Here is a 23913-nt window from a genome sequence, read left to right on the forward strand (position 1 = left end):
TCAGCAGTCAAACAATTTAAGACAAATTCAAGCATAGAGTATCAGGATCTAAAAAGTTAACTGGTAAAGTTTGTAACTGTTGATGCTTTCCATATCATAGACGCGTTCAGGAATTTGTATGGCTGATGCTATAAGTGGTCAATATAAAATATTAGATAAAGAGAGTTTTTATTTCTAAATTAATGTCCCACTGCCGGGCAAGGCAAGGGTTTAGGCCTTGAATCCAGTTCCATTTTGATTGATATAAATATTTTGATTATATCATACTACTAGCTGACCCGCGCAACTTCGCTTGCGTCACATAAAAGAGAATAGGTCATCATTTTCCCCGTTTTTGTAACATTTTTTGCTGTTACTCTGCTCCTATAGGTCATAGCCTGATGATTTATAGCCTATAACCTTCCTCGATAAATAGGCTATTTAACATTGAAAGATTTTTTAAAATCGGACCAGTAACTCCTGAGATTAGCGCGTTCAAACAAACAAACAAACAAACAATCAAACAAACAAACAAACTCTTCAGCTTTATAATATTAGTATAGATTTACATTTCGTCTAAATATCTTGCAAACAAAAAAAACAGATTACCAAATCTATGTACTAGTTCTTAAACTGTTGCATTAGTACGAAACAAGTTGCATTGTATGATTGTATGCCGAACCGAAGGCGGGCCGACTTCCATACAAGGCACGTTGCTTCAAATCGCAATTACACATTTGATATTTCGTAATATTTGATCTGATGTTTTAAATAAATCATGACATTTGATTAACATATTGGAGTGCGATGCCGAGGATATTTTAAGAATCTTGTCGAAATGAGGGCAGCCTTGCGAAATATTTAGTGCGAATGTATCTTTGTGAGTACAGCTTGACTGTCAGTTATTAATGTTTGATGAATTTGTGGATTGAAAATGAGCACAGAAAATGAAAACCAATATTTTCACTTAGCAATTTAAAAAAAATCTGATCTATAGTTAGAACACCATAAGTAGATAATTTACTCTGTTCTCAATACGATAGCTCATATTATTAAAATCTGCTTTGTGAAGACGTATCAGGCAAACAGGCAGTTAGACTGCAGCATTTATTATAAGCTAGCTATTGCCCACGAAAGATAGAGTTACTTTTGAATTTATAATATTAGTATAGACAGTATGGATTATTCTACATACAATAAACACTATCCCTCTTATTCATAAAAATATATGAAGTTAGGAAAGGCTTATAAAGTGTTTTGTTTCTTTCACTCCTTAGCAAAATGAAAAAGAGAAAACATATTATAGTAGTTTTTAACTAAAAAAGGTTTATAGTATGTTTATGAATAAGAGGGTATAATAATATGTATGTAGATTGTAGGTATATAGGTATAGTATATAGGTAAGTAGGTAGGACATGCATATCTAATGGAAAGCTTTTGTAGTAATGTTTACATCGTTTATGCTATTCATCAAAGTAGATGAATAGAAAATAATATAATGTGACGTGTAACATTGCATTTGTAACATAGAGACAGTACACCATTATTGCAATTGATACGTATAGATATAATACCTGTGTTACAAACAACACGTCTCACTTAATTGTATACAAAAATGTATTTCAGAACATTAATATAAGAATTATCGAAGCACTTCAAAATTTCCTGCAGACTAAACTGTCATGCAACCAGTGTAACCTCTATATGAATGAGTTATAGTATAGAATCTAATGAAGGCCTTCTAGAATACATATCTCGATAACTTCGCAACAAACTAGCAAACGATTGTGAAAAAGTGTGGCTACTGGCTAGTTTTATTTTTTCTATATAATATTATAATTTTATTATGTCTATAAGTCGAGAGTTTAAAATCATTTGTTTTATCATCTCAAAAGCTTACTTCTCAAACAAAAAAACTTTTCCACAAATAGACTCAAAACATAAACTCCATATTATCGTATGGTAAAACAAAACTACAAACACATTCGATTAGTGATACATCAGGCTATCCGATAACATGGTATCGCTTAGCTATCACTTATCTCTATGACGTCATCGTGGTAACATCACGTAGACACACTATGTCAGATTTTGATAATCACGAATCAAGAGTACCCTTTTTACTCGGACGAGTTTGAATGGAGCTTACGGTGTAATATTTTATACATCATCATTTTTACATTAGAGTGACTTTGTAGTCTGAGCAGACTAAACTGCAGACCGATCAGTTATTGGTATGTGTCTGTCAAGGCATTGGGTTTAATTCTCAGGTTAGGCAAAATGGGATTACGTTTTTCTAATTTATACTAGACGAGCATTTCTCTGCTTTTTCATCCGTGTGAACAAAATCCTGTCGTATAAAGTATCAAAAAATGTATTAATCCAGGTTATAAGCCATCTGTGTACCGAATTTCATCAAAATCTGTTCAGTAATTTTGGCGTGATTGAGTCACAAATAACCATATAAACGTCGAAACTTTCTCGTTTATAATAAGTATATGTAAGTACGATTGAGTGTCAACGCTTGCTATGTCATGAGTGATGGCATAGATGACTAGTTTTTGTTTGATCATAACTCCTTATCTGGGTATTATTTTATCATTGTGTGTTTATGTCTGCTGGTAATAATGGTACTACATACGTGTATATCACGACGAATATTTGAAGCTCGTGATACGTGTTTCGAAGCTTGTTTACGCGAAGTAATAATTTTTCGCAATAAGGTGTATACGAAGTATGTAATACGTAGACGAGCATATTATGAGCATAGGATGAACCATTTTATGTCTTTAAAAATGTACATGCGTTGCAGTTTACTTTAGATTGCTTGTCGCGCGTTTTAGCGTAGGATACATTAGCAGTGGTCGCAAACTGGTATGCAATGCAAAAGTTAAAGTCTGTAACCTTTAACTTTCGCGTTGCATACCAGTTTGTTATTCCAAAGTATGGAATTAACTAGATAAGTCGTATCTCATCGTGTTAGTAACTTAATAAGATTAAGTTCAAGATCTGCGTATGAAACTTGGATGAAACTTTAATTAACTAACAGAGTTAAAATAACGCACACGTACGTTACATACTTAATATCCCGCCTCTTTCTTATAAGGATAGGCAGAGGTCGAAGACTGAATGAGGATCATGATCTTTTATTATTTAAACAGAGTATAAGATAAAATAAATGATGTTACATTATGTATGTATACGCTATATTATGAATAAGGTGAAAAAGTAAAGCTTAGTTCTAATTTGGCTTCGCCCGTCGATGTCTTTCAATTACTAGAGTTTGGACTACGGGCACTTGAGCAAGTTAGGTGGGACACCAATTATAAAGCGACACCTGATTTCCTGTGAATTTCTAAAACTTTGAACGAGACCAGAGTGAACTGGAGCTATGAAAATAGAACGGTAGATAACAGAACTATGTTTTTACTTGAAGGAAAGTAGAGCAGTTATTCAAAATAATTTTAATAAGAACGCGTATTGTGTAAATAAGTCTAATAAATGGGTATCTTTTGGATAGGCATTTAACATCCTCGTTCGTATAGTAACTTATTGTGAAATGTAAGAGAAGAGGGAATCATGCCTAAACCAATATAGAATTTAGAAAAAAAAAAGTTTTTGTGTTCCTTGATTTTAAAAAGCAGTAAGGAATATTATTACAAAGTTGTTTAGTCTTAAAAATAACACAAAATTAAAGAGTACTTTATTCTTTGTATCACCAACTGGGTGGTTATCGCAGATGCGGGAGACACTAACGGAGACAGCGGCATGACCTGGGCGTATTTTAAAGGGCTGGTCGGATTTTGCCGCCGATAGGGGAATTTAAAAGGGAAGGGGGAGGCTTTTGCGCAGCAGTGGGTCACTAAAACAGGCTAAAAAAAATAAAACCTATCACCTAATAGAGAATATAAATAAACAAACCGTTACTTTTCCTTCCTAAACACACATGATTCTTCCCAAAAGCTTAGCAAATAATTACATTAATAAGTAGGCCACATCGGGATTAAGGGTATTGTTATCTACAAACCCTCTGTCGTCTTTACAGAAAAGATTCAAGCTTCATAGCTTTTCTTTAGGTATTATTGGATTAGCAACATTGTTAACTAAATGTCTTGTAGCGATTTACTTTTGTATTTTTATTTTGTAAAAATAAATGGTTCGGTAAGATTTGTTTATGTTTTTATTTGTTGTGTGTTTAATGGGTATGTGATGTTTTCTGTTATGTGTATTATTTTGGCTATTTTAAATCGAAGCCAGTCTTACGTGAAAAGGTAGATCTCACTTCAGTTTTATTTATAAAAGTTTTTTTTTTGCATGATTTTCATATACATATATTATATATTCGATAGTAAAAGAAGCACAAATTTAAGGCATAAAATACAAAAAATGGTATTATCCTTCTACTACATTACATATTTTTACATGAACATTTGCGATTAGTATTACCAAATATTAGCAAATTCTATTTCTTTTTATCCCCAAAAAACTAGGCAAATTACCACTCATTTGTATATTATCGCATCACAATTACTCTAAATGTGTAGTAAATAAATTATTTACTCAACATTTGTTCACATTCCGTTAGCAACTACAAACGAATGCCCAAAATCTACGCGAAGTAAAAGGAAAAATAAGGTAGTACTATTCAACTTACCCATTCTTTTCTATCCCATTTAACAAACGTCTGTAGTTTGTTTGCTAATCCGTTTATGTTTCAATTTAGTGTAACGTATAGAATACAATGAAGTATTAAAAAAAAATGAAGGTTACAATTCCTATAGAAGTAAATTTCAAATTATTTTCTACGAAACTCATTAAATAGTTGTGCGAGTTTAAATTTTCAAGGAACCCCAAAAAATAACAGATACAGGTACGGTTACATTATTTGGGTTTTAAAAAACCCTCAATAATATTTTTGATTTGCGAAAGATTTATAAAATTACCTCTCATAAACAAGTACATTATATAGGAAGCATGGAAAGTTTTTAAGGATTGAAGCAAGTGGCGTTCTTTGGTCTCTGCCTACTCCTATGGATAAAAAGTGTGATTTTATGTATTTTAACTCAAAAATATTTATTGTATTACATCATTATATGAAAGTATCTTAAATAACTAGTGTACACTTAAGACAAAATTTACTCGTAATATAACAGACTAGCTGACCCGCGCAACTTCGCTTGCGTCTCATAAGAGAAAATGCGTCATAATTTTCCCCGTTTTTGTAACATTTTTCACTGTTACTCTGCTCCTATTGATTGTAGCGTGATGATATGAGATGATGCCTATAGCCTTCCTCGATAAATAGGCTATCTAACACTGAAAGAATTTTTCAAATCGGACCAGTAGTTTCCGAGATTAGCGCGTTCAAACAAACAAACAAACAATCAAACAAACAAACAAACTCTTCAGCTTTATAATATTATAGTATATAGTATAGATATATACGATATTTCAAAGAGAATTCACAATAACAAAGACATGTTCAAAGCTTCGGTTAGTCTCCAAGATGGCAAGGAGCTAATCCTTTCTAATATAAAGACGGATCATAAAAAGTAACAGACTACAAACCGCCGCAGTGACCTCGCTAGTTAATAGACTCGATACTATTGTACCTAGATAGATAAGACTAGAGAAAATGTATAGTTAGTCTAAGTTAAAATAAATATACTGTATAGTTTAAAAATATTTGTGAAAAACTCTATGTCATTTATGAAAAATTATCTATATTATTATATTTGTGAAAAACTCTATATCAGTATGTCTTTTAAATCTTCTGTTCCTAACTTTGTCCGCGTGTGTGGAAAGGTTTCCTGGGGTAAATATTAAACAATCTTGAAATACAAACAATCTGTTTTAATCAAAGATATTAGCTATCTGTGTACCAAATTTTATCAAAAGGGTTTAAAATTTTTTGTGTGAAAGAGTAGAAAATATACCTACATACAATCATCTATATTTATAATAACAGTATGGTATACAACTCTTTGTACAATTTTACTGCGACATCTAGATATATTTTTTTTGTTGGTGGAGGTATAGATTCTGGGTTAAACTTACGAAATGTTTTTCCACGTGTGCTATTTAAACTGTTAATTCAGTAAAATAATGCATTAATTTATTTAATTCTTGTATTTAGGGTATCTTTAAAAGGTATGTCACAATAAAACACATTGAAAATAGTTTTCGGACTTTTTTTCTTATCATTTTATTTGTCATTTACTGTTTTAGTACAGTTTCATTGTATTCTAACATACTCATCATCTACAAACTTTGGATTTATTTCCTTAAAGGACAGTTTTCTTTCAAATATCGTTAGAAATTTGCATGATATCGTTCAAGACGAGCTAAGTAAAAATCAAACGCTAATAATAATAATAATATTAAAATAATAAAATTTCCAAACATTTGGCTCTCCTACCAACGCACAACCTCAGAAACCGTATCTTTACTAAAATATACTCAAAGATAGTTTTCCCGAGCTAAAATATGGTCCATAAATACCTCTAAAGACGAAAAAGGACCTCAAGAAAATCCCACACGATCAGAAATTACGAGAAAAATGGTCACGTGGGCGAGAGCCGTGGCGCCAACCAACTTGTTCCCAATGTGTATGATTACACTAAACCCACCACATCCACAGGATAATGTGGTTATAAACTTTATTACTTATCCACATAGCAACCGCGAATAGCATTTTTAATTATTCATTAAAGTTATTATTTTTGTGATTCAAGAAATCTGTAAACGCTATAAAGTTTTGACGTAAAACTAGTTGTTGTTTATGGGGTAGTAAATTATGAGTTTTAATTTGGATTATGAAAGCACGTTTTATAGTTTAGTGGTTTTAATGATAGCTTGCGACGTCATTTAGGTATTTTTTTGAGAATACTTTGAGAATAAGTATATGTATTTCATATTATCTATTATACAATTATGTTAAAAGAAAAGTTGGAGATGTAGGTAAATTAGTTTAAACTCAATTTATTATACTTAGTAGGAACGTACTATCCAATCGTAAGTGTGTAAAGGTTTTTTTAAATCTTTGTAGCTAGTGAATAGATTTGGTGATATCAGATATCACTGGTAATTACAGATAGTATTGATTTAAATATCACCATCACCATCATCATCATAACAGCCGGTAAACGTCCACTGCGGGTCATAGGCCTCCCCCAATTTTAATATAAGCAATATAAGCAGGTCCAATTCAACCTTCAGTAGAAGTATTGTGATGCTATTGTAAAGGTAGTAAAAGTTTCAAAATAACTAATTTAAATTCAGTGTTAATTGAACAGCAAAGTATATCCGTACGAAAAGCTAAAACCCTAATTAGTATCAAGTTAGCCGTTCTGAAACTTTATCAAACTTTACAGGATGATGTCTTCTTTTTAACTTGTTTAATTAACACTACTTTTTAGAAGCTAATTACGGTGGAAACTTGTTTTGTGTTAACATCTAATACGGCCTTCTTGAAAGCGAAATTATTATTAATTTCAACGTACAGTGTACGTTGAAATTAATTTACGATGAAGTTACTTCTATGATTTTTTACTTGTAAAGCATCAGACAGTCGGTTTCACCAAAGAACTCACCAAAAAACGACTATTCGTTGAAATTTCGATTGTTTATTATCAAAATTCTATCCGTTATGAAATGTTAATGGTATATACAATATTAAAAACTTCCGTTACTGCCTACTCCGTGTCAAAACAAAAAAGAGAAACGTCATAACCGAATACCTAAAAATTTTTACGAATTTTTTTACATACTTTTATGAAATCTAACCTTTTCCTCATAGGGATAGGCAAGCACCTGACAGGCTACTGGATACGTACTTATTCGTTATCCTTACAAACGTTACGAAATCGTTAAAAAAAAGAAGTTTCAATAATAGGCTTACATGACTTCAATCAGCATAGTTTCTTCTGCTAGAACGACCAAAGCTACTGTTTTCTGATGTGGAATAATAAACTAACAAGCTGTTTTATTTTCATCGCCATTATACCGGTTATCGTGGAGTATATTTTTTATCCAATTACGCCACAAACTAAGGTTTAAGTATTAACATTGTTGGATGGGTACGAGCCAGCCAATTATCGTGATCTACCACAATAAGTTTACTTTATCGAAAGCCTTGTTTGTTAGTCTGATTTGTAGTATAGTTTTTATATTCTGTACCTTTTTGATGTTTATTTTCTGCTTTATGTAAAGTCTATGGCACGAGATGTTTGTATTTTTAAAACACCATCGAAACAAACAACACTTAGTACCGAATGTCTTTGCAGATAACACAAATGTAGTTTTGAGATAATGATTAATATTTCAAACACATAAAGATCAAACCAAATAGCTTTTCTCGACATTAGTTTTAACTCGACTAACATTAAAAGAACAGTCTGTTAAAATGTTTCCAATTAATAAGCCATGCAATTTAACAGCCAACATTTTCGATACGTTCTAATACGATGATGTAAACAAATTTATGTACGGAATGTTTAGCACTCATCAGAAGAAAATACACTAGTAGTGTCGCAAACGAAATATTGAGTATATAAAAAATCTAGTAAAGGATATATCAAGATATAAGATAAGGTTATTATTAAAGTTGTTATTGTTATTTAGGTTTCCAAAGACGATGTCCGAGATAGAGCGAAGTGGAGGAGAAAGACCAGGAAGGCTGACCCCACTACCATATGGGATTCATAGCATGGTAGAGAGAGAGAGAGAGAGAGAGTAAAGGATATAACACTTAGATTTCTAGAAAAATCCTCTATCAGCAATGGAAGAAAACCGCTCAGTAGTATAAATAGGCCAATGCTATTCCCGCAAGTTGTAAAACGCAACCAAGGGGACACTACCTCTCTACGTGGGAGTCGAACTAACAACCTGTCGTTACTTTTACTATTATTCTTAAGTTCTAGGCATGATTATTGTCCTAGTTGTCGACAATAACGGCTTATATCGGCTTTTATTAAAAAAAATCATATAAAATGTGCGTTTTATATAGTTTTTATGTTTTGAAGAAATTAGTGTATCATGGATAGGCATTTTCGGCTTAATCGGCACTTATTATCGCGTGAGACGGGAGGCAAATGATAAAAGGAATATTTAATAAAATAGTTTACTGTTACCATGGGCAGAGTTTTATAATGTAATAATTTTGTTTTATTCGAAAGAATAACTTTGTCTAAAATGTCTTTAAAAAGTTTGAAGTAGCAAAATATTTATCTTGTCTGGTAAACTAATCTTGAAATATGAAAATTGGTTTTAAATCAATTATAATTTAAAAATCGTTATTTTATTTGCACGTCAAGCTTTTGCCCGTGATTTCGCCAGCCTAGACTCGCTTGGATTAATCTATCGCTCTATCGAGAGTAATAGAATATCCCAAATGAAGCTACTTTCGCATTCATAATATTAGTTCTGATAATACTATTTCATAATATTAATAGTCAAAACAGTACTGTATCCGTACACTGAAGATAATTTATTGAGAATGGCCATAGATACTTTATAATGACGTTTACTTTTCAAAGTATATTTACTTTAAAAGTCTGTAATTTGTAAACAAATGTATTTTTACCTTTAACATCTGGTTAGTGGAGTGCGTCATTTGATACTAAACTATCATTATTCTAATACGATGTGAAATGTAGTTAAATAAGGTCATAAAATAACCTTGCTTTTGTCTGACGTTTCGGCCTGTTGCAACGAGGACATAATGGTCGTAAATAATAATTAATAAACACAATCGAATTAATGGAGATTTTAATTTCTGACATTGGGACATAGGCAGACACTAGACACACAACTGTAACGATATTAATATGATTTTAAACCCATCAATGTTTTTTGCATTTCTGTTTACAAATTAATACTTCAGTACTAAGGAGTGCTAAGATTGTTTCAAATAAATTGCATTCTAAGTAGGTTTGCAAAGGCAATGTCTGTTTCATTAAAATCATTAACAAACCGACAGCGACATAAAATAGAGTCACATGATTGTCGAATCCGCGCTAATTACAAGCATACCACTGATGAAGTTAAATTAATGGTCAACGAGACACGCGATACGATTCACTTACAACGAGAACTCACCAATGACATATGAGTATCCATCTAGTGTTAGGACGCATTTTCTGGTTGCGCCCGAGGCTGATCTGTGCCTATGTGTTCTAGGAGCCGCTCCTAAAGCCCTCCCTCCGCCTGGATCACTATGACATTTGTGAACCAGTTCCTTGTCGTTAGCCACGTTCGGTTTGCCGTCGACAGAGCCCTGTCTGCTGCTCTCAAGCAGCACTTTCCCACGCCTCATCATCACATCATACGCTATCTTCACTCAAACTGTCACAAACACTTCGTCACAACACGTCACTCCGCTTCACTTCACTAACAATCACTCAAAAATTCAGATATGTTTATGTTCAACACTGTTTTATGATATGTTACAGATATCGCGTAAATTAAGAGTATGCGCTAGACGTTTTCATTGCTTCGCCGGCCTAAAACTAATAAATCGTGAATTATTACTTCAACTGTATATCTTTATTCTTGAAGCTATTTAGATATGACGGATTCCAGTTTTTTATAGTAATGCGGACTGGTGTTTGTAATTCGAGATAAAGATTACGTTTGCGTATCGTAATCGATAGTAAACTCCGCGGGATTAGTGTTTTATGATTGGGTAATTGACAACTATTTGATATGATATGTGGAAATCATGTTAGGGTCATAAATATTGGACTAAAACAAGTGTCTTTAATCAGGCAATAACAAATTTTATGCTTCGATAAAAATGACTTAACTTTCGATCTTACTCTTTTCCGTTGTTATCGATAAAGTTCTTTGCATTCAAACAGTAATTAACACTCAAGCAATGTTAGAATTCGAACCTTGAACTTGTGGAAGTTTTAATGAATGACTTCACGTATATCTAGCGTTTGAACGTTAACACGAACGATCCAAACAGATCTCTGTTTATACATTCATAAACAAATCTTTGTTTCTGTCAATTAGCCACGAGTTTAGCGTCTATAACAAACTCACTACTGTAAAACAATACGTCATGTTGCTTACGAAAATTTCATAGCTACGCACGTGAAGGGAATACTGTTTTTTAAACAGATCGTAATTTACCCGACTTCGGCGAAACCGTGTAATGAATGTTTGGTTCAGCACAGGTGGAAACACGGAAATCTATTTTCAAGCGACGAGTGTTGTTTTTCCGCCATAGTAACGTAACACAGGGCGCCCATAAAACGTTGCGTCATGGCCCACGGCCGGGGGTGGTCCCCCTCTTGTAAACAGATTGTGACGCTGTCCACCGGACTATACCAAATCGCGACCAACAGGTGGTTTCCTTCTAAATTTCGCGAACTCTCGAAGTAGATCAAACTCACTATATATTTTTTATATTTTTTTGTTGTGTTCCTAATTTGAACTTGCCGGTCCGTTAGATATGTTCGGACATTTTCGGACGGAGCGTTCGGAAAGCGGTTAGCGGCATGACGCGGCGCTACCGAACCGCGTGGAAGCCTGCGCGCGACTGTCGTTCGCCCCATATGATCCGCCACAGGTAGCCGCTCATTAGTACGTAGCACTCAAAGTTACAGTTCCGAATCCCCGGGACATGGAGCGTTCAGTACTGAGCAATTTGTTTTACTCAATTTTTCTATAAATACATCAGTTGTCGCCTACTACTAGGGAGTTGGAGTTACTCTCGAAGGCCTGTTTAGCGATTGCGAAGAGTTTTTTGTGAGAGTATTTTCGTGAAGCTTTTGAAAAGACTCTAGGGAATGGGTGGGGTAATGGTGTTAACCAATTACTTAAAATAAACTCGTTTTGTTTAAAATATATGGAGATTAATGATTTGTTAATATTTTGTTGTTGACAATGTTTGAAATTTAACACGCTTCAATCTTTTCTGATAAATATAGAACAACAATAAGTGTTTGTTGAAACGCCATTTTTCAGTTAACAATATTTAAAACATAACAATAATGATTTATTTGTCAATATGTTCTTTTGTTTTCGTAACAAATTGTATTATTTGTAACACAAAATACCGAAAATACAACGTATTTATTCATTTGTTCCAGCAACCGCTGCAGTGTCACTTTTATGAAGTCATTTGTTTTAACCTCAACTTTATATGTATCAAATTATACAATAAGTGAGTTGTATTTTTGTCGCTTATTTGCTTTGATGCAGCTATTAAACAAGATAGGCAGTCGTATGGCAGCATGTCAAATTTAAAAGTCTGTAGGAAGCTTAAAGTTATGATAGGGACTTCTACTTCTTTAAAGGGCTATATATTATCACCACAGTTTAAAAACACGAATTTTACTGCGACAACATTATTCTAAATAATTACTGCCCTGATCCCTAACCCGCACTTGGCTAGCATGGTGGACTCAAGACGCCCCCCTCGTATTGGGTGGAGACCCTCGCCCTACAGTGGGACCGACACATTAAAATTTATTTAATTTAAGCCTCCCTCCAACAAACTTGCACAGGACGAACTTAATACCACATACATTCTAAATTGTAAAATAATGTGCATTAAATTTTTTTTTGTAAATACACACAAACTTAACTGTTACACACAAATGAACATTATTTATTAGTTTAATATATACTATTTTTATAATTGAGATTGTTTCTTGTGTCACGGAGACTTTTACAAACATACAAACAACGCGCGCGGACACAAAGTACAACCGTACATTGTGACAATAATATGTATGATGAATTCTAGAAAGACTTGCTTCACGGGAAATTACTACTCCGTCGGGGAAATCCAACGGCGAATATATAATTATTTATGTACTTTATCCATTAGTGACTTATTTACATGCGCGTTGAGTGCACAAACAAAGAAATGACTTAAGTGACGCACTTCCCAATAATTTATATGCCATTGTAGAATCAAGGAAAATTTTCAACGGTATGCTATTCGTTTTAGTAGTATTATATTTTAAGTACGGGGAAAAGGTGATGCAGGTAATTTCTTAAGGATAATATAGTAAATACTATTTACAAAATTAGAATAATTCAGTCATTAATTACTATAAATGACCCTGAGTGATCTTTATGAATGAGTTATCCTTAGTTTGTCGTGACTTTGCCCGCGTAGACAGTTAGACACATACTATTATATGTTTATATTTTTTATTTATATTATGTTTAGGTAATAAAATAGTTTATTAATTCTGCTTTTTATCTATCTGTCTGATAAATTCATCAAAATCTATTTAGTAGTTTCTACGGGAAAGAGGGAGAAATATCTTTGAAGACTATAAATACTAATAGGAAAATGATAGCGAACAGGTAAACTAATAATAAAGGGATTTAATAATACGTATGATCAATTATAATAATAATTACTCTTATTTTAGCTAACCTTGATACTGGTTATTATTGTCAAGAAAATTGTAAAGAATCAGTCAAAAGTAAATAATTGATATTTTTTTTAACTAATATTAATGAGTGCATGAATTTACCACTAGCATCATACCTTACCATCATTTTCAGATTTTTGTTTGGTATACGAACAAAACTAAAATAATCTAGTACGAGATAGTTGATTGCTTTAATAAGGCCGTAATATATTTGAATATTTTATTTATTTACAAATTTTAAACTTTGTATACAGAGCTGAAAAAAGGCGGACTACCTAAAGTCTTACAACACTTACAATATTTTTTCATCTCAAAATGCTTAGATCATTAATAATTATAATAATCAATTTGCTCAGTCTAAAGCAAAACATCGCCTGTCATAGCGCACTTTCAAACAAAAATTAAAACCTTCCAATCAATAACTATTGAAAGCTTTTTAATCAAAGCGTATTACAGAAGCGTTATAAAGAGCTCTAATTCAAAATAAGCAAGATTTTTACTTTACTTTTCAAACTGCTCATTGAAGTCTGATTACAGCATTCAAAGTTCCGTTCAGATGTTATTCAATAGAAATAAAATGTATTTTGAAATATTATCAAGTAAAATCACAATTCTTGAAGCAGCGGGATAGTTCTTTTTTTCTTTTCCGCCATTAGTATAGTCAACCTCACTAGGTTCCTTCAATTAGTTCGTTCATCCTTCCTTTTAAAATCCTTGATTTATTATTATTATAGTTGATCACCTAGTATTATTTGACATCAACGGGACCTACTGTTGACGTGTGATCATTAGAATTGGGACACTAGATCGTCTACAACGAAGGATTACCCAGCTGTGAAATCTATGCCAAAGCATGCATAACATTTGAACTGAATGCTAAAGTACCTACCTAAGTAGGGTTTCAAAAAGTTATAAAAAAAATGAAATACAAGTTTAATTCAGAAAATTTGTCTATCTGTCTTTTAATTCCTTAGCTTTAAACCGCAAGTAGTTTGGGTAGAGAGTAAAAGGTATTAAAATAGAAAAGATTTTTTCAAAAATCAACACCTGAATTATTTAAATAAGGGTTGACACTTTGTACGCTAGTAGAGCCACACGAGTCAGCCAGTAATTATTAAAGAAAAAATCAAAATATTTTAAAAAACTAAAGCAGGACGGCTAATAAGCTAAGAAACAGGATCAAAATATCAAGATCATGTGACATAATGTTTTACCACCGTGATCTACTAAACCTAGTAATCCGAGATTACTAGATAACACCTATCAGACTAATCTTCAAAGTATCTTACGATGTAAGGCGATAATTTGTGGACTGTAAACTTATATTTCGGCCATTAATATCGGGATTGCTGAATCTTATGTCAGTGTTATAAATGTTATCTTTATTGATGATTGTTACACTAGGTTGTTCAAGGTCGTAGTTACTAGGTAAAAGACAATAGAAGTATGTTTTTCTAAACGTTTGAAGCACTAAAATTTTTCTCGAATCGTGAGACCCTATAGACATACTAACCCCTACCTGTAACTGCGCTGTTTTGATTAGCTATTGCTGAAAATGTCTCTATCGCTACGGAAATTTTTATCTCAATAAGGTAAACCGTTTTCGCTCGGCTGACCAAACAGATCAAACAATAAAACTAATATTTATTGCTTCAAAATTAGATTGTAATAATAATATGAATTACTCGAAGCATAATTATTTAATATCTTGGGTAGTAGTTAGTACAGTTGTGTCAAATACGTTACAAAATACACATCTTTAATATTTACAGGTTTAAACCGATGATTTAGTAAATGTATATCGGTTTAGCGTTCTTGAAGTACGTTAACATTTGGCGATAACTATTGCAATGTTATTATGCCCATATAAAGAACATTAAAAGCGATACCGCTTGAACTAGAACAAGACAACTAACCCTAAAAGCTGAACGTATTTGAAGTCGTAACGAAGGGAATGTGAGAAGTTGCTAACAAGTCGTGACGTCATCGTTACAGTTGAGCGATTGCTTTGTTTGGACCTGACCTTGGACCTTTGCCGTGAAGGGATCCGTGTGAATTACATGTCTAGTTTAGTAGGTAATACTGTTTTTGTTGGGACTATGACGACTGTAAATAGGATTAAGATGCTTAGGACTTTACAATGAACTGTAGTCCAATTCTGTATAGTCTGTACTGTTAAACATCGAGTGTTTGAGATTTAAAATGTACTGCCAAAATAGTTCTTACCGGGCCAGGTAAGTTTTCGTGTAAAATTTCTCGATAGCTTGCCAGTTGTCAGTAGTCGATAGTAGGAAAGAATTGAGCTACTGATCGTAGACCTAAATTTTGATAGGTGATAACAAATATGAACTGGCTCAATAGTTTGAGTTAAAATTTGAATCCACTGAAGGGTATACGGGCATAGCAGTAAAAAATATTTTCCGAAACAAAACGACGCAAAATTTTTGTTTATTATGATTTCGACGTGTTACTGTTATTTCAAAACATAGAACAATGTAAAAACTGTAATAATATGTTAGTGAAGTAACCCTTCAATATTCAGTAAATTACAGACGCACAAATAAATATTAATTTAAAATTATTATAACACTAAATTATTTATAATTGGAAAATTGCGCAAGGTATTGTTTTTTTCTTTGCGTTGCTAAAAAACAACGCAAACGATGTTGATCAGTTCACGAAAGAATGGGTCGTACGTAATGGCTATGAAAGGCGGTTTTAATTAATAGATCAAAACAATGGCATAGTGCATACCAATATTGTGGTATTTTTTTATCTTTGTTTATAAAAAAAAATATATGCAGTTCCTTCTTACTTTGACATCATTATTGAATAAGTGCATTGTGTACTCATTAACTTAAAATGTTTATTAATCACTTATTCTAACATAAAATATTATTAATAATATTTCTTTCTACTTTTTACTAAGATACACGTTTATCGCAGTCGTTACTCCGGTTTTCAGAAAAAGAAAATTGGAAAAACTAATTGCGTATCAATTGATTACAATGCGATCAATCTGACCCGAAATCAATACTATTATATGTTTTTGTGTTCTTTGTGAGAATAGTACTGACAACACTTAATTTAATGTATTGTTCTAACGTGACCTTTGTTAACAGCGCCATAATAATATTTCAGTTTCAAATCATAGGCCGAATTAAATGTTTTTATCCCGAATAATTATCCCGAAAACATGTTTCATTAAACAAAAAACATTTTTAAACATCATTACATCGAATCACACCCTCGTCACACACTTCATCATTCAACATAAGGCTTACATTACCGTTCGTATTAATTGGATCAGCAGTAAGCCAAAGTTCGCGTGACGTCGGCCATTCCACCCCGGTTTGCGCTAACAATTTGTTTTATCGTTGCACAAGATAAACTGGGCTTGTGGAAATTCCCCGCCATGTTGTTTCGATGTTTTTCTTGTTTTTTGTTTTTGTTTTACGGCCTATATTTTGTTAGAACATTTTAAATGTTTTTGAGTTCATTGTGTTTTGTAATTTGTTGAGTGTTTTGTTTTATGATATGAAAGGGTATGGAATACTGTATTTGTGTAGTATTTTTTGCAGGTATTTGATAAAATTTTAATGGTGGCCGGTGGATTTTTGATGTCAAATTATTCTGATATCAGTTTCATTTTGAAGTAATTTTAACTATTCCTGCATTGCTCTATTTGCTTGCATATAAATTATTGTGAATAAAAAATACTAGACGTTCTTTATAAACATTATTAAAAACACTAACGTGATATTATTCGTTGTGTCTATACATAGAGATAGAAATTATAATAACAATAATTATTATTTATAACACAACCTACAATACATTTACAATTAAATTGCTATATCCTATTAAGTTCCATGAATAACATGATTTTGACTAACCCTTGTCGAGGTGCATATTCAATCAGCCAGAAGGGTTGAACCTTGATTTTAAACGGTTTACGATTCCACTGCAAATGACATGTGGGTTTGAACCCTTTGGATTAAATGCTTGAGGTCTGTTGAGGTTTTTTGTTGGGGGTTGTTGCTGTAATTGAGCGTGAATACGGTTTGGGTAAACAGCTTGATCAAATATTTAATGTATTGTTTAAAGTATGTTAAATGGAAATATCATTTATAATCAATTTCATTAAATGTAACTGTTGTTTATTAAACTACAATATCACTATATAATAATGATGACAATCAATGATAAATCCAAAGTAATACCTCTAATTAAGTTTTGGTTTGTAATTCGCAAACGTTTCAACACTAAGCTTTCACTTAAACTAAACAACTCACTAGCGCCACTAAAACTAGCGACGCAAAATCGTACTAACAACTTACCAATCGTGTAAGTGGCGCCATCTATCTGAAACGTGGCACTTTTGCACTTCTTGAAGATTTTCCCGCTCACCACTTGGCGGGTGGCGCTGCCGTGCGTGGCGGGATTCGAAGCGATCTCCTTTCTCGCCGCTTGGGGCGCACTTGTATCAAACTTGTTCCTCAACTCCTCGAACGACAACTCGGACGACAAGTCCGGTTTGTCGCGAAACTGTCGCACTTGCCCGTATATGCCCTTGGTGGACTCGGCCGCGTTTTTGTCCATTTTGCCTCAAAATTCACTATACATCACTCGTACACAGTTACACTATGTCACTGTAAGGAAAGAAAAACCTTGTTAATATTGTATTATGAAAAAAATTCAAGCCAAAAACTTTAAAGCTCAATCCGTAAAAAAATTGGTACATGCCGATGCTACATGGTATGTTTTCAATAAATGTAGAGTCAGAATGTCACTTACTCAGCTTTTTATAAACTGAATAACATAGTTTTTTTGGTATATGTGCTTATATTATTTAGTAAAATATAAATAGATCCCGACAAAGTTTACAAATACCATATCAATGAAAAACGATCGCCCAAAACACAAAATAATTTCAACGTACTTAAAAACTGTCAACATCATTATTTTGCCCTTAAAATACCTAAAGAAGAATAAAATAAGCCGACCTCATAAAAATAATACAAAAAATACACTCCTTAAATACAATATTATCTGAATTTCCCCAGTATCTCGATATGGTTGACAAAGCGTTAGTGGTCTATCTACGATCTACAGCGGCGAAGGACGGTCCGAAGATTAATCTACAAGTGAAGAAACTAAGATGCGGGTAATTAAACCCATATGTAGGTCGTTGTAGACATTATAGCGTTTAGAAAACGTTTATATTGTAGAGGTATGGTTTTAATCATAATAATAATGCTGCTTATGTTTATATGAAAAATGTATGGTTTTCATATGAAAAACTATTGTCGTACATTTTTCGGAGTATACGTAATATATTTAAGTAGGAATAATTCCAAAACTCACACGAAGCCAGCAAAGCCAATAACGCCTCCCTCATTCAGGAGGAGACCTTTGACCAGCATTGTATTGCAGCCGTTGGTTAAAAAAATATTTTTTTTTTGAACAGAAACTTAAAACAACTACGCAATTTGGTCAAAAAATGACAAATATTCGATACAAAATTAAATGCTAAACCATAACATCAAAAACTCTTAATAGTGAAAGCATAAAAATTACGTCGATGGTACATTTTGTCGATCCTGCAATTTTTTTCCGTATGCTATAAACATAAAACTTATGATAGGTTCTCTGCGTAACGTAAGAAGATTTTTACTGTACTATGCGTTGCCAACTTCTAGGCCAAAACAACTATTTGCCAAATAATTAAAAATCATTCTCGAATATATATAAATAATAATCATATTTCGTGACTTTCAATTATTAATTTGTCTCTCAGTTAGAAATTAAGTGTACAAATTATTGACTATTAGGCGAATTATAAAGCCGGTATGGCAAATTATCTCACACTACATAAATATTCTCGTCCAATTATCGACATAGAGAGCCTTTAAGGATAAATTGAGCGTTATTCAGTCCATTATCTTGGGCGTTCCATGACTAGGAGATAGATAAATTACGATTACGATCGCCTATCGATCTTACTCCGTCTATTCCCATTTTGACCATTAATATAGTTGAGGAACTGTGATCTGGGATTATTTTTTAGGTCAAAGAATAGTTATTATGTGGTTAATGAGAAAAGTCAAAGAAAAATCTTAAACAGCCAAGTTGTTTTTACTGAATTTTTCATCTTTGCTTTAATCGGAACAAAAAACAATTACGTGCTAATTGAACTTAATATATTTTCAGTACTTTCTAAATCACGATGTTAATGCATACCTAATATTATTATGATTCGGTGACATTCATTATTCAAGTTTGCTACTGCAGGACTTCGTTCAACATTAGTTTCTATATACAAACAAGACAGATCCAAACTTAAAGCAGAGTAATTGTACATTGTCACAATTACTTAAGAAGTATAACAAAACACTGCATAAGGTAAAATTTTGATACAATTACAATTTCTAGTAAGTACTACTTTTCAAGCTTTTCTACCTTTCTTTCTTTAAATGCAAAGTGTTTTCCCAATACCTACAAGTATTTAAATCGTAAACACGTGATTAATGTACTCCTGGATCGTGTAACCTTATTCCCTAAAAGCACTAGCGAAGCGATTTTTTATCCTTATTTTAATGTTTCTTACTTTCTGTAGTATAATGCGATGATTCTGCGAATTTGTGATCAACTAATGGTCCTTTGAAATGTTTTGCGAGTACCGTTAGTAGAGAATTGAAATGTAATTTATTGATTATGATATTAGATGTTATTGATGAGTTCTGAGTTGATTATATTATTAGAAATCTAGCAATGGGAATGAAGTTATTATATACTAGCTGACCCGCGCAACTTCGCTTGCGTCACATAAGAGAGAAATTTCCCCGTTTTTGTAACATTTTTCGTTGATACTCTGCTCCTGATGGAAGTAGCGTGAAGTTATATAGCCCAAAGCCTTCCTCGATAAATGAGCTCTATAACACTGAAAGAATTTTTCAAATCAGACCCGTAGTTCCTGATATTAGCGCGTTCAAACAAACAAACAAACAAACAAACATTCAGCTTTAAAATATTAGTATAGAAGATATTATCATGTATTATTTTTCTACTTTGTCATTCTGATAACAGTCATAACTCCACAGCCTTGCGTTGTTCATCCCGGTATAATTTTGAGTCTTCTCACGATTTTTTCTTAATCATACACTTATTTTAATTCCACTTGACTATTTATTACTCACAAGGTTTCTCATTTTAGAAAGCTATCTTTTAAAGAAGAAATTTTAAATTTTCTGAACCGTATGAAAATATTTAACTTAAATAGACGCTGGCTAGTGGCCATTACTGTGCCTAAAACGCAATTCTCACTATATTTCCCGCCGATATCTTCCTACATTCATTACGAACCAACACCTCCGCAGCAACGTGCTATTTACGAAATTCGTAGCATAATTCACGTTTCGCCGATACAGGAATCGCTACGAAGTCGTAGCAATTTGTGTATTAAGACCTCTACGTGTCTACGTGCCGTAGCAACGTAGGGTTTGTGTAAATCTAAATGTTTCGTACTATTGTTATTTAGAACAGTTATATCACTACAATCCCTATATTCTACTAATTTGTTTTGTTTCGTTTTGGTGCTTAGTTACTTAGAGGAGGTTTAAAATACAGAATAGTAATATATCTAAAGTTTCATATAGGAAACTACACCTAGCCCACAAAGCAACGGGTTAGTCGTGTATAATATAGCATTTCGTTCAAATAACGTCCTTAATTTTATTCTAAACATTTTGCCCTAATACTAACGTGTTTAGCAAAAGTATTTTTTTGGGAATTTTCCTAAATATGCCTGTTCGGTAAAAGTGTCAGAGAAAGTTTAATGAGCGCCTCGAATGAAGCAGTTTTATCGCGAAATATTTTCTTGTGTGACTTTTCGCAACTTGGACGAAAAGTTGTCAACTAGACGCGTGCTCAAAAATATCTCTTCATAATTTATTTTTTAAGGTAATTGGCATTATTTATTGATATTTCGCAAACAAGCTCTCGGCTTTTAATGTTATTTTTTGGCTACAAAAGGATTCATACAGCAGCGTGCTCTTTCAAGATTCGCTGAGTCTTTTACCAGTTATGCGTAAAATACAGTTTATATTGATAATGTTCGATCGTCCATTTATGTATGAAGTAGTTAAGTTGCAGTGGGAATAAACATATTTGGAAGACTGTTAACGCGAAATTCAATCGTTTTGTCATTTAAATGCATATTTAATACTGCTATCTATTTTTTAAATCCCATTATTCAATATATTTTGTAAAGTGAAATACCTAAAAGGTTTACATTTTATATTAAAACTAGCTGACCCGCGCAACTTCGTTTGCGTGTATCCCGCTACTTCGACAAATACAGTATAGGGACGCTGCCCCCGCCGCCGCGGCCGGCCCGTACCGTGCCGCAATACTAATATCGTGATATCTCCTAAACTATATGTCTAAATAACACACTGTAAACTGCAAAAATAATCTAAATTAAATGCTCGTGATGATGAACTTACTTATTTTGATAAGGATATATGTATTATTGGTTATATCACCAGTTAAACATCACCCAACGAATTAAATGTTTTTTTAATACAGAAAAGTAGTTTTTGTGACTTAAATAAAAAAGCTGGATATATGTCATCGCGGACTCTTTTGTAGAACTAATAAAGACCAATGTTTTTGCTATACATTGTTCTTACTTGTATCCAACGGTATTAGCGGCGCACGCACAAATGCAATCTTCAATTAGATTTTTTTTCTGACTTCTTGGACATAAATCGCTATAACTCAGCTAATATAGTTTCAATGTATTTCAATTATATATAAAAACCTGTCGGAGAAAATACTCTTTCTATTAGTGAAAACCGCATCAAAATCCGTTGCGTAGTTTTAAAGTTTTATGCATACGAAGGGACTACAGACAAAATGGGCGACTTTGTTTTATACTATGTAGTGATGTACTTGTCAAGTATTGTCACGTCTGAAAGATTATTTCCAATTATGATTTATACAAGGTCCCTTCTGTGAATATTAATGTTATAATCTCATTATTGTCACCTGTCTACGTTTACATTTTTTGTAAACTGTAACACGCTCTTTGAATGATAAAAATTAAACGGGAAAGATTAAAAAAAAACACTCTTTAGAAATTTACTACCTCTAAATTAATGGAATAATTACTTTCAATAAAATAAGCTCGAAGAAGATGTATGTAGCACGATTCTTTACAGTTGGTAATCTCGAGTATCGATAGTTTGACATTTAAAATATTCTGCAATAATAGTCTCAGAGTGCCCACTAGAGAACGATTAGATTTTCATACATTTTTTTCTATAGCTAGCCGGTTGTTGATAACCAATGGTTGTTGTGCTAATGCACGAGTTATATAGCAAATGAAAAAATATTAATATAGGAGAAAAATTGAGCGGAATCAAGTATCAGATACAGAAAAATCTTAAAATATAGCAATAGAGACTTTACGTTTAATAATGGAATTAGACTCAGTTATTACACTCCTTAATCGATAACTAGTCGATCATGGTAGCCAATAAGACTTATTAAGCCAATAAGTGATTACAGCAGAATATTGCCCAACCATCAAGATAATAATATAAAGATCTGTTTCTTTCTTCACTATTCTTTTTTTAACTCCAGATAGTTTATATTCCAGTGACAGATGTTTACAATACCAACTGTATTACCGCTGGGCAGTTTATTTACGTTTTATTCATAGAATGCCCTTCTAATGACATTGAAATACCTGGATCTTTCTTGGAAGAAGAATGCCTTGACTAACTGGTGAAAGAAGCTCGAGGTAAAGAACAGGAACTGATAGTTTTTGTATCTCAATTATATTTTTATAATCTGTGATTTTTATAATCCTCTAGAGTGATTGACAACACGTGTTTCTATCGAGTAACGATCGTGTAACATTTCATGTAACTTTTAAAAAGTTCTTTAGAATACGTTGAGGACGCTGAGTATTTGCAGTTGTTGACAAAAATTCAAATTTTTATAATTACTTACTCGGTTTTTGATAAAGGCAGTGGAAGAAAATAGACAAGTTGAAATATTTAAAATGAAAATATTTTTAAGATGCTGAAGCTTTTGGGAATAAACATAATTTGAAAGAAACTTATCTAGTACAAATTTTCCGCTTAAAATTATATCAAACATAATCAGCCTTCGTAAATTTTGATACCTAAGCCCTTAAACTTGCCTACATACTTCAAGGGTAATATTGACACATAAAATTAAACCACAATTTAATACCAAAGGCGCGAAATTAATGGAATTTGATCATAAATTTGATGCGTAGGTAATTTCTCTTTGACAGTTTACACAAACGATGTTCTAAGACCTTTGGTTGATAAAATCGTTTGATAGAGAATGCTTTGGAGTATAATTTTAGTACAGCAAAACTATTTTAATTAATTCCGACATGGGTAAATTATGTCCTTTGTTTGGATGTAGAAAAAAACTGAAAAATAAGATTATGCTCTTATATTTTAACATAATCTTATATTTTAAACATTATTTC

At 32.6% G+C, this 23913-nt stretch overlaps 1 protein-coding gene across 19 annotated transcripts in view; it reads right to left on the reverse strand.

Moving 5' to 3' along the window:
• Pde1c (Phosphodiesterase 1c) overlaps positions 1-23913 on the reverse strand; it is a 519661-nt gene that overhangs the window by 198877 nt on the left and 296871 nt on the right. For 6 of the 19 annotated variants that reach the window (XM_076136568.1, XM_076136567.1, XM_076136574.1 and 3 more), the window contains exon 2: positions 17720-18031. The exons of 4 other annotated variants lie outside the window; for them this stretch is intronic. In XM_076136568.1, coding sequence (XP_075992683.1) covers positions 17720-17981 — 262 coding nt within the window. In that variant the 5' untranslated portion in view covers positions 17982-18031. Of the gene's footprint in view, positions 1-10077; positions 10488-10871; positions 11524-17719; positions 18032-23913 lie in introns of those variants that run through there. 9 more of the 19 variants (XM_076136585.1, XM_076136581.1, XM_076136577.1 and 6 more) reach the window with 6 other exon arrangements.

This window comes from Anticarsia gemmatalis, chromosome 3, assembly GCF_050436995.1.
Source record: "Anticarsia gemmatalis isolate Benzon Research Colony breed Stoneville strain chromosome 3, ilAntGemm2 primary, whole genome shotgun sequence".
Taxonomy (NCBI): Eukaryota; Metazoa; Arthropoda; class Insecta; order Lepidoptera; family Erebidae; genus Anticarsia; species Anticarsia gemmatalis.